Source organism: Nannobrachium achirus (genome assembly GCF_963921795.1).
Source record: "Nannobrachium achirus genome assembly, chromosome: 22".
Classification (NCBI taxonomy): domain Eukaryota; kingdom Metazoa; phylum Chordata; class Actinopteri; order Myctophiformes; family Myctophidae; genus Nannobrachium; species Nannobrachium achirus.
This window is the reverse complement of record NC_137829.1, coordinates 36503620-36516510: the sequence shown is the minus strand read 5'-3', so window position 1 is coordinate 36516510 and position 12891 is coordinate 36503620. Positions and strand designations below refer to the sequence as shown.

The window sequence follows — 12891 nt, the reverse complement described above, 5'->3', positions numbered from 1 at the left end:
AGAATAGGGTAAAAATCCGAATTTTCACTATTTTTCAAAAATAGCAGATCTACAAGCTCGCAGCGCGGCACTCGGTGCCGCGCTGTGAGCTTGTATATCTGCTATTTTTCAATAGTTAAAGCATAAAATAATGATACACCATAATGTGTACCCGTTCTGAATGGGTTAAGCTGACAGCTCACTCTGTCACTCTGCTAATCATTCAAGACACTGCTGTTATCTCAGGTGGCATCAAATCCCCTCCACCCTCCCCCAACTTCTATTATTTGTACACGGATGCTGCGCAGGCTATTCTGAATTGTGTCTGCGTTTTTGCTGCTACAGTTTCATATATACCGTATTTTCCGGACTATAAGGCGCACTTAAAAGCCTTTAATTTTCTCAAAAAACTACAGTGCACCTTATAGTCCAGTGCGCCTTATATATGTGACTGGTGCTGGTGGAAAGGTTTTTCGCCGTTTTTAAAAGTCAGAAAATGCGAAAATAAGATTGGTTTATTTTTTGCTTTGTTTTTCGTTTTTTTTTCTATTAAGACAGTTTGAATATATTAGAATGTTTTCATTCCATAAGATATCTTTGATAAGGTTGCCAAATGTTAACACTGGTGTAGTAAAGTTGCCTTACTTTGGTAGAGATTACAGACCGTTTCTGGAGGCGGAGAAGTCAGCTCTTTAGATTTGCATAGCGTTTCGATTGGCCTACGGAATCCATTGTTCCTCAGGTTTCACTCGTGTTCACGCTCTGAGCACCGCCCATACAGCATGGTGCATCTGGTTCTAGTGTGTAAACACTCTCTCAGTGAGACAGTGACTAACTTCATCTCGCTAATGTTATTGGTTTGCAGAAGACAGTATTCTGGAAGGATTTATTTTTTGATTTATACGTCGTGATCTGACTCTCTGAGTCGCTCTCGGGCACACAAAGAAAGGCAGCGATGATGTCTTCTCGCAATGGAACAGCCGGCGCTAGTGGGAAGCTAACGCTATACAGCGTATCTCACATCTCAGCCTCTCGTCTGTGGTAAAAAATAAAGCCCCACCGCTCACGAACGCTTCTTACCTTTTGTGAACATTCTGTCCAAAAAGTAAAGGTCCTACTGTATACACTTCTCTCAACTGTTTACTTTTCAAGCGTGGAAGAAAATCCAATCAGCGTGTTGAAATAAAGAGTTTATATCGCTCATTTTGTCAGCCGGTGCATTATTTTCCCCTCTATTATTCGTTGTGTCTATACCACGTGACCAGGGGAGGCAGCATGTCTAAAAACAAAGGACCGGCTGACAAAACTGAGCGATATAAACTTTATTTCAACAAGCTGCTTCGATTTTCTTCCATGCTAATGAAGTAAACAGATGAGAGACCGGCATAGGACCTTTACTTTTTGGATATAATGTTCACAAAAGGCAAAGGCAAGAAGCGTTCGAGAACGGCGGGGCTTTGTTATACTACAGACTAGTAGCCGAGCTGCGAGATACGCTATAGCGTTAGCTTCACGCAGTTAGCAGTGGCTAACGGCTAACGCTAACGTTAGCTAGCGCTAGCTGCAGGCTAACGTAGGCATCTGTTGTATAAAACGCGACCAAACTCTATTTTTGCTCTTCTACAAGCTCACAACGCGAGGCGGTTAAGCGTAGCCTGTAGCTTGTGGTTCATTACCAGTCAGATGATCCTTCAATCTGACTGAAGTTACACAAACACTCGACGATGTTATATAAAGCACAGTTAGCCGACAGGCTAACGGTGTTGCGCACGTAATACATTCACTTCAACCTCGTGTTGAGCAGTTAAACCTATTTGCTACGTACGTCTACAAAAACGTTCATATTTCAAAGATAAAGTGCTTACTGAAGTCTCACAGATGTCACAGTATGGTACGCTCAAGCAGAATTACCCGTATCTTTCGTATTGTTTAATAAACAGCATTTTAATCCGATCAGACGCCATTTTCTGTTGTTTTTCAGCCATGCGACCCCATCGGTTGCGAGGTGTACTGCACTTAGATACATTAATACCTTTTTAAGGAAACGACGACCGATCGGATTAAAATGCTCCTCGTTAAATAATACGATCATTACGGGACATTCTGCTGGAGCGTACCCTATGGTGACATCCGTGAGCCTTGACTAAGCAATTTATCTTTTTAATCTGACCGTTTGTGTAGACGTACGTAGCAAATTGGTTAAACTGCTCAACAGCAGATTGTGTTGAATTCACGGTTGGCGCAGCGTAGCGTCTTTACATTTAGCCCAATAATGCTAATCTACAAAGCAACTAAAGTTTAAAACATACATAAACCACTAATTTTCCGACCTACGGTTCAAGAGTTACAGGCCAAAACGTAAAGTGGGGTGTTATGGCGCCACCATGCGGCCAAATGACACAATTATTTTTTATTTAATCCTTGAAATCATTATGAACCTCCTCTCCAAGTCTTGAAACTCTAGCCCCTATGGTTTGCGAGAGACAAATAATTGAATGTGAGTTTTTGCGATTCCCATTATAAGTCAATGGGGAAAATTAATTCACTAATAAATTAATATCAATTAAACTATAGAACCTTTCTCTTAGAAAAGTAATAGCCCATGATTCCCGAGTAAGCCGGTCGATTTGACATATGGCGCGAGTGTGTGGTGGCAAAACTGTGGGACTAGTGGCGTGCCGAAGTTTAGGAAGTTCAGGCTACATACACACACACACACACACAGACACACAGACACACACACAGACACACAGACCCACACGGCCACGTATAGGGAGCCTGTGCTTCACACAGCTCCAAAAACTACAAAAAGAAGAAAATGACAGGATGAGCATATAAGGAGGGGAGGAGGTAGAAAAGACCACTGGCCACTATTTCTGACATGGCTGCAAGCACTATAGCACAATATATTACCACAGGTCTACTACTAAATAGTAGTTTTAAATAATTGTAGTAAATAAAAGTAAATTTGAAGTTGACAGCTACCACTGTGGGTGTGGTTTGACTTGGGGGAGTGATTTAGGGGTGTAGGTAAGTACCTATTGTCCCTCCCATTGTCACACCCACTTCTGGCGACCTAGAGGTGTAAAAATGTTCCTGGCATTCAAATGGCTCAAATATGCTCCAATTCCAACAAATGATACATCATATGAAAGCTTAGATTCTGTACTTGGATAATCTGTACAAAAAAGAAAAATGACCAATGCAGACATAAGGACTAAAGTGCCAGACCTAGTCACATATGGATCATTCATTGACATTGACATTCCCTTTAGCACAGCTCCATCTGTTGGATGCATAACACAACGGTAGCGTCTATTATGTGCGCCTTATAGTCCGGTGCGCCTTATATATGAAAACAGTTCGAAAATAGACCATTCATTGACAGTGCGCCTTATAGTCCGGTGCGCCTTATAGTCCGGAAAATACGGACTATATAGAATGATAGGGGGAGTGTTATTGAGCTCCCCAGGGAATCTCTTGAATGCTGCTTGGATTAAAACAGGGGATCATCCAGCAGCCAATAGCCCTTTCCACCAAAATCAACTGTATAAACCAGGGGTCTTCAACAGGGGGTCCGGGACCCCTAGGGGGTCCTCAGAGTTACTACAGGGGGGCCGCCAAATCCTTGTGTGATAGGATAATTATTTTAGATTAAGAACTTGAACCCTCGCATCCCTATTCCAAGGAGAACTCTAGCCAAAAAATATGCTATACACTACTCTAGCCAAAAATAGCAGATCTACAAGCTCTCAACGCCTCGTGCTGCGAGGCGTTGAGAGCTTGTGGATCAGCTATTTTCGGCAAATAGGTTTGTTGTAGAGGAAATAAAGAGCAGACCAAGTACAGAGTGAAAGGTCAAGTTTACAAAATATCGACGATTTAAGTGGTTAAATGTCTGAAAATACACATTAACATGAATCAAAATTGACAGATGACCGTGCTGTCAAACAAGTCGAATATGAATCTATCTATGAAATCGATGAAAATCTGCATCACACATTTATACAATATGCAGCGGGGGTCCCTGTTTCATCTCTCTCTCAGCTAGGGGGTCCTTGGCCTGAAAACGTTGAAGACCCCTGGTATAAACATTTATGGCAGTAAATGGCTCCAAAATCCTTTGGCGTACTGCAAGTGTCTCCGACCCGAACCTTTAATAATAAGCAACACTTTGGTGGCTGATACCGAATTTTTGCCCCCTGACCCCGAATCAAAGTGCACACACTGACCACTGAGTGTAGGTCTGTTGAGGGTGAACTGCTGCGGTAGGTCCTCGATGTCTGCGATGCGCTGGTACATGGCCCTGGAGAGGTGGTCCCCGTGGTAGAGGCTGCCCAGGATGATGCTGGAGAAGTAGATGGGCTCTGAGAAGTAGCTCATCAGGGACCCCTGGATCCCCACCACATTCCACCTGTAGCACACAAACACATCGCGTTGAGGCTTTGTTGAACTTTGTTGCATGCAGTATCTTTCTCTCTCTCTCAGCAGATCTACAAATCTATGAAAGCACTCACACTTTCAGTTCAATGTTGATCATTATTATAGATTTATACAATAGTTTAAAAAACATTTATTTATGTTGGAACCCATGTTGAGAGAGGAAATTAAAGGGGCTACAACATGCATATTAAAATATATATTGTATATAAATATAGGCCACTAGAAGGGACACTGAGGAGACAAAAAACAGAAAAAAGGGAGTAAAAATGTTACATTCATGGTGTTAAGTTTATTTTTACCATTCTCTGTTCTACTCCAATGATGCATTATGGCCACCACGTTGTAGATGTCAATTTAAAGTCAATATCACCATTATTTTTGCCCTAGTAAGTGTTATAGCAACAAACACAAACTGTAAGGAAATGTACCACAATTGTGTGGCATACTGTATACAGTGAATTTGTGTATTTCATCAAAGCAGTTGGAAATGGGAAGGAAAATGTATAGTTAGTTCTTAGTCTCTCCAAAATGAATCATAAAACACTGGCACGACAGTGATACTGAGACACTCGATTCCATAGGTACAGTGTCTGGTTCAAGGACACTTTAACAGGCAAATTGTCTGTTAATGTGTTATATATCGCTAGCCACCCGTCTCCCACCCCCGCCTGTCAATATTTTGAGACAAACACTTGAAGTGTAACTGCCATTAGTGAGGTAGGATATCGTCACTGTCGGGCAGAAACCACGTATCTCCAAGTTTCAAAGTTGTACGTTTTTTCGCTAAGTAAAGCCCTGCTTCATCATACAAGGCCGTCGCACAAAACTAGTGAAAACAGCCGATCTACAAGCACACAACGCCTCGCGGTGCGAGGCGTTGTGTGCTTGTAGATCAGCTATTTTCATTAGTTTTGTTCATTTTTAAAATGATAAATACAAAACGAACGGTCTTGGACATATAAGGTTTCCACCCGACAACGACGATATGCAAACATGTAGACACATATTGCTACACACAAATGTGTGTGTGTGTGTAGTAGTGCCCCCCCCCCCCCCCCACACACACACACACACAATCCTACAGCTGTGTACACTCTGAGGTATCCAATTTCATTTCCCTCCCCAAACTTGGGTGTATTTCTCTGCCGTGTGTCATTAGCCATCTCTCCTTAGTCATTTTCCCATTGACATGCTCTGCCAAGCATCAACTGCCTGCCTCACATACAGAGGTTCACCAATGACATAGTGGAACAGACGGGGGGCAGAGTAGCGGGGAGAGAGAGAGAGAGAGAGAGAGAGAGAGAGAGAGAGAGAGAGAGAGAGAGAGAGAGAGAGAGAGAGAGAGAGAGAGAGAGAGAGAGAGAGAGAGAGACAGGGGCGTCAATAAACCCTTTTGCAAATCCCGCCCCATTCTGCCCTGTTACTATGATGGGACATTAACCCTGGGCAGATTGTTTTTATAGTGGAAGTGGATGGGATTTTTTTTCCCTTCATAGCCTCATTACAGCTATATAAAGTACCAAAGGAAAAACACCTAGGTGATATTAATAAAAAGGGAAGACAAAGGTACAGTAGTTACATTGCAAAACAGGGGATTTACCCGAAAATATATGTTTTAATTTGTTTAATCCCAGTGGGACAGAATCCTCTTTGCAGATTCTTTTATAGTGGTAGTGGATGCGATTTTTTTTCCCTTCATAGCCTCATTACAGCTATATAAAGTACCACAAAAAACACATCTACGTGATATTAATAAAAAGGGAAGAAAAAGGTACAGTAATTACATAGCAAAACAGTAGTTTTCCCCCGAAAAATAAATGTTTTAATTAGTTTAATCCTCTGGATCAGAGATAGAAAGAGAAGCGCATTGCATCTTGGGTACTAGGAAGAGGACAGAGAGAATGTTTCTCCTCACATAATAGGCTGGCTTTTCGTAATTCTGCCCATTTAAATTATATGTACCCAATCGTGACTCTTAGACCATTGATAAGGTACATGTGAACTAGTTTGTTGAAGCTTATTCGTTATGATGAGCGAGATCGCTTGACGCTTGCCGTCGCTATCACCGTACCGGCCGATCTCCGTGTCGCGCACTGCGGACAGTTTTTGAAAGGCTGAAGCAACATTCTCCACTGCACAAACTCCACCCCCGATAGCAAAAAGTGAATGTTTTTTTCTGGTTGGCCAGTCAGGGAGTCTCAGGGACCAATCAGAAGGCTGACAAACGGTCTATTGGGTATGGCAGGGGTATGCAGCTGCCATACCCTGAGTCCAGGGGGGAAAATAAAAGTTACTTTTACGTATAAAATCATGAATGTCTCTTTGTCTATCTGTGCTGGTTATTATGTTGTTAAATTACATTAAAATAACTACAACACATTTAACAAAATGGTCACTTTAACAAGGTATTATAATTATATTCTCCCCATCTTGACAAAATGGTATATTCCCAGGTTCCACAGGTCAGCTGCACAGGTCCAATGCATTATTGTTAATTGTGGCACGTTTACTAACATGCCAAGTTTAGCTGCACTTGAACAACCGTTCCAGGCTGCCATATCCAGCCCAAGAAACCGTAGAAACGGGGGAAAAAAATAGAAAGTACTTCTTAAAATAAATGTATCATGCTTGTTGCTAAGGTATGGCAACATGACTGGTGTCTTGCACGCGCGCGAAGGCGCGCGTGCAAGACACCAGTCATGTTGCCATACCTTAGCTTTTTCTGAACTGACGCCACTGAGAGAGAGAGAGCACAGGAGTGGGTAAAGCGAGGCCGGGAGTTAAGAGTTGAGAGAGAGGGAGTGACGCAGGAAGACGGAGGGAGACAGAGATGGAGATGAAGCGAGAGAATTGGGAGAGAAAGAGACAGAGAGACGCAGGGTTAAAGCACCATTACCAAGCGACGGAAATAAGACGTTGATAAACAAGGCTGGCGATTCGGTCACGTCGCGCATCGCTTCCCATATACGTCCGTCCCTGACTCCAGGCGGACCGGGTGAGCGTGTGTGAAATTAACTCATGGGATGCCCACGAGGTGTCTACACGCCAATCTCTTTGATGTCTCTGGAGGCCCACAACGCGTTGACGTGTTTACTGTATTTACAGTATTAACTTTAAATCTCACCGTTAGGTTGGGGCTGCGCCTGGATGTAGCCCATTAGCCGCTAGTCGCTTCGAGTCGACGCTGAGAGCATCGCACGGCCGTTTTTCTCCGTATACTCCAATGCATTTCCCCATCTTTAACGCCCTTTATCTCTGATGTTTGTTTTATGGCTAAAACTGTGGCGGGGTGCGGCAAAATGTCCAAATTTTGATCGGCAATGAACAGCTATGATCAACACTGGTCTATACAGAAAGTTACACAATAACATCCTGTCTGCGCTCATGTGACCAAGTGACGTCATGACGCATGCATTGACGCAGCATGGCCGGATTCAATACAATGGTGGTGGGCCTGGGCAGCGAGAGGGGATAAATGGGGCAATCCAGGGGCACCTGATGTGTTAACAACACGGTCCTGAGATGTTGCCGAACGCGAGGCCACGGCACCTCGGGCAACATCAGCGGAAGCGTTTTCTGATGACACGGTTGCCATATGCAATGGTCTATATACTGTCTGTGCACGCGTGAGAGAGAAACATTACAATATGAATTTCTTGATACCATGCCGTACCCTTGGGCAGTAAATCAGAGAATTATGAAGCCACGTCGTCAAAACATTTCGTGCCTAACACATTAGAACTAATGTGCTTGTGGAGGCCTTCATGGGTCCTCCTGAACCAAACAACCAGAGGCCCTATCGTAGACCTGCGCAGATCCGGGTTCCAAAATCTTGACTTGACTCACGAGGTCTAACAGAATTGCCATGGGTCTCAGATAAGCAAATCTGAAATGTATTGTATGAACCCACAAAGACAATCAGCTTTTTTTTCCTGTATAAATTCTTTCATCTTCGGTTTTAAAATGAGACATATTTAACATGGACCAACTGGTAATTTGTGCTGGAAATAATATAAAAGCCATATCGTCTGTTCTTGCATATTTGATTATCATCATTGATGTGTTAATTTGACTAATACAGACTAGAGCTTTCATTCTTATGCGGCTTTGTCGTTATAGATTGCGGTGCATTGTGTTTTATAACGGGCTTCTGCAGTTCACTCCTATCCCTCAGGTTTCTGCAGATTTCAGACTTTTAATTACGCTTGGCCTACTGTAAAACTTTATGGAACTGCAAGTGAGAAGCCATCCACGAAAAAGGCACATTTATGAGGGAGGCAACATACGGTAACCGAACGCTAAGATGAGCATTGTTTTACGAAGCCTTACTGAAAATATAGTTACATAATTTATTATTTCTATAAACAAAATATGCATTGAAACGCGACAAATGAATTGGAATTTTGGAATTGCATACTATTGTGATGGTTAATTATATATTCCAGAGCATGCTGCCCCTAGAATCTCTCTCATTCTGGTCGGCCGGGGTCTAGACCTGTTGTCCCTGGGTCCATTTCGAACCAAGTTTGATTACCCTTGGGTCCATTTAGGACTGCGTGTGATTATACTCGGATCCTTTTAGGACTGAGTTTCTGTTTAAATAAACGAAGACCTCTGTTCATGTAACTCTTGAGCAGGGGTGTCGCACCATGAATGTTCTTCATAGGGGAAGGGGTTTAACCCATTTAGACTGGGAACGCATTATTGCGTGTGTAGATCTGCTATTTTTGAAAAATCGTGAACTTTGAATATTTCAAATCCTTCTAAGGTTTTTTGAAAAACCTATGTTTTTATGTCAGTGGCGCTCAAACCTGATAGAAAGACCCCCAAAATGATATGTATTTTGCCACGGACCCCCATCTCAAAATATTTATTTCCTGGGACGCCCCCAAAATTTTAGTTACAAATATTCGCTTCAAGAATACAATATTCAAAGATTTGCACACATTTTCACAACTTTTCAAAAAATAGCAGATCTACAAGCTCGCAGCGCGGCACTCAGTGCCATACATGAAGCTAGATAGCATTTATTTAAGGTTATTATTATTATTTGCGTGGTCTACCTATGTTATTGTTTTTCTAGATTGATATTCCTATGCATTTGTTATATTGTTATATTGTTGTTAATGTACTGACATATTAGATTGTGCTTATTAAAGTAAAATGCTGCTTATTGTAAATCGCTTTGGATTAAAAGCGTCTGCTAAATGCCTAAACTGTAAACTGTAAGCTTTGTATATCTGCCATTTTTCAATAGCTAAAGTATAAAATACTTTTGGGCCCTAGTAACTCAGCGCCCATCCCCCCCCCCCCCCCCCCACCCTGTGACGCCCCTGCTCTTGAGAGCGTAAAAACGGACCGCTGTGGGTTTCCTAATGAGTCCATTTAAGCAGATAGAGGCACAGTGAGAGAGAGGAGGCATATAGCAGAACTCTCTGTACTTACTGTACCTGACATACCCTGAGGGCAGGGCATGGAATCAAAATGAAAAGGAGAACCACCATGCCGGGTACAGTCAACCTGTGCCAGCCAGTTGTAGTACTAAACGGCACCCTCCAGCTAATAATCCCTCACGCGGAGAGGGAGCAGATTTCTCAGCCAACTAAACAGGCACTCCGTGACAAGTCACGAGGTAAAGAGTTAAGCAGAGACGGACACGGTCTGTTCTCGGCGTGGCATTTCTCATACTGCTAATACGTAAACTGTGGTGTTTAAGCGGTAATAGATGGGACAGGATGCCATGCGCCGTGAGATATTGGCACTGGCACCGTACGCCGCGGTCAGCCGAGCGCCGTAGATCAGAGCCAATATCTCACAGCGTAGCACGACTTCGAGTGCATTATTGCGATAACATACACACACACAGCTTTATCGATAACAATTATTCAAGAGCAAAAAAAAGAAGAGCGCTACAGGTGTCGGCAGCTGCTGCTAGGTTACTGTTAGGTATTGATGTGGTTTATATCATCTTTTTATCAATTCATATTGATGACCAACTGACCACCTGACCCTAAGGCACAGCTTGTGACTGTGTCCTGCTATAATGCCATGTGCAGCATTTACAAGGCCAGGTTTGTGTCTGGTAGAAATGAGGCCTTATCTACTGTCTAGCCTGTACCTAAAACAATGAGAATTGTTTTGGTTTATAAGGCTCAGCCTGGTGTCATGCAGACATCAGTGAATGGACATCTCTTCAGGAACCTATGAACTCTTCGCCACGTATATGGAACCCACTTGTGGACAAGAAACATCCTATGAAATGTTGAAACGTCATCCATTGACTGACCAAATGACCATACTTAAATGTTGTAACGTCATCCATTGACTGACCAAATGACCATACTTACATGTTGAAACGTCATCCATTGACTGACCAAATGACCATACTTAAACTCATGTCAAAACATCAGTTGGCAGAGAGCACAACCCATTGAACCATGGATTATTCTGTACTGTACCTGATCTCTCTCTCTATAGTAAACATTCCATTCTCACTCTGATCACTCTCCTGTCTTATTTCTTTATGATGGATTATTGCACCTCATAGGGGAATAAGAAGGTGTTGTTGTTTGCAAATAATATATCTACCAGTTATATGTTAGGTAAACAAAGTGGATGCGTCAGGTCGAAGCCAAATATGGTATAACCTAGTTTTTAACTCATTTCCTGCCATTTTGAATGCCATCTTTTCAGGTTATCCCGCCAGAAGTCTCCATAGACTTCCATGTAATTTATAGTGCACGGATCATGCACGCCCATGCACATATGATGCACCATGTGTGTGCAGGATTTCACAGCTTTCAAACCAAAAAATCCGATTGGAAATCCGTTCAGGCATTCATGAGATACAGTAACAGCCATTATGTTTATGTTATGTAAACAAAGATGGCTGCCCTGTTTGAAAGATGGGGTTGTATGGGGGTGAAACATGCAAAATCGCGATTGAAATCCTATTTACTAGATTTAATGGGGTCCAAAAATATTTTTTCAAAAAAAAAAAGAAAAAAAAAAATCAAAGGTCAAACTCGTCATAAGCAGAATGGACCCATAAATATAACTCGTCAAACTAGTCATAAGCAGTAGATGAGTTAATGTTACCACCATTTTGGACACCTGTGTTTTTTTTGCTAACATAGTATGGGCAGTATTCTTACTGATTTCGCCTATTCTTGCTCTGGCATAAACAAAATTAGCTTTAGGGTCTCGCTCTCACTAGGAGCCCTCTGGCAGCATGAGAAAAAAATACTTCCTGTATTCCTCAAGTAGAATAAATGCAGAGGAATTTGTCTTGGCGGCACTAATGCAGAGACATATCCACACCTTACGGAGTTTCACGGTTCATAGTACAGACAGTACAGATACATAAAAGGAACCAAATGGGAGCTTTACATGCGATTCAAAGGTAAAGCAGAAGACAAACGATAGACGGAGGACTATAAATATAACTCTGGGAATATGCCATTTAGGCCTAGGATTATTGAATGCTTTAACTGTTGAACAAGAATTGACACAGTCAATATAAAATCAGGTGGAATGGTGTGGGCAAAAGTCAGGGACTTTGAACAGTCTATCCATAACCCCAGGGCTCCACCAAAAAGACAGCGTCGTGCCGGCGTCGGACGCCGTCATTGACGCCGTCACGTTGACGTCCAACTGGCTCCACTGAACGTGAATTTGTTGATATTTCAATCAAAGATCAGATGAGGATATGAGCATTATCAACTATAGTGTTATGCCTAAAAAATTATAATGTATGTTGTGTTAAAGTGACGGAAAAAAGTAGCAGATCTACAAGCTCACAACACGTTGCATGCATGAGTCAGGACATTCTGTTTTGTGACTGTGAGCTTGTAGATTGGCTATTTTCGGTGCACAAGTGCCTCCACAATAATGTATAGCCTAAAAATCTCACTTTAGTGTTCAGACTCAGTCACTCACTGCTGACCTGTTTTAGGAGGAAGAAATGAGAAAGGAGTTGTTTCCCAGCCTGTTGTGTTTATACATAGTTTTATCAAAGTAAGAAGACCACTGCTACATTAAAAATGTGCTAGGATTTTTGGGACATCTAGTCACCATTGTGAATGACGTGAATGGATAGCCAACGGCAGAAAAGCACACGCACACACACACACACACACACACACACACACACACACACACACACACACACACACACACACACACACACACACACACACACACACACACACACACACACACACACACACACACACATATATATATATATATATTAATTAGGGCTGTCAAATTATTAAAAAATTTAATCAGATTAATCACAGCTTAAAAATTAATTAATCATGATTAATCACGAATCGAACTATGTCCAAAATATGCCATTTCTGTCTGTATATTGTTGTGGAAATGGAAAGATAAAGGTGGAATAAGGCGGATACATTTATACAGTATGTACTGTATGTGGTGCCGCGCTGTGAGCTTGTATATCTGCTA

General features: G+C 42.2%; 1 protein-coding gene across 2 annotated transcripts in view; it reads right to left on the bottom strand.

The window, feature by feature from the left end:
• Window positions 1-12891, bottom strand: part of adarb1b (adenosine deaminase RNA specific B1b) — a 247942-nt gene that overhangs the window by 10299 nt on the left and 224752 nt on the right. For both annotated transcript variants that reach the window (XM_080753711.1, XM_080753712.1), the window contains exon 11: window positions 4212-4393. In XM_080753711.1, coding sequence (XP_080609837.1) covers window positions 4212-4393 — 182 coding nt within the window. The remainder of the gene's footprint in view (window positions 1-4211; window positions 4394-12891) is intronic.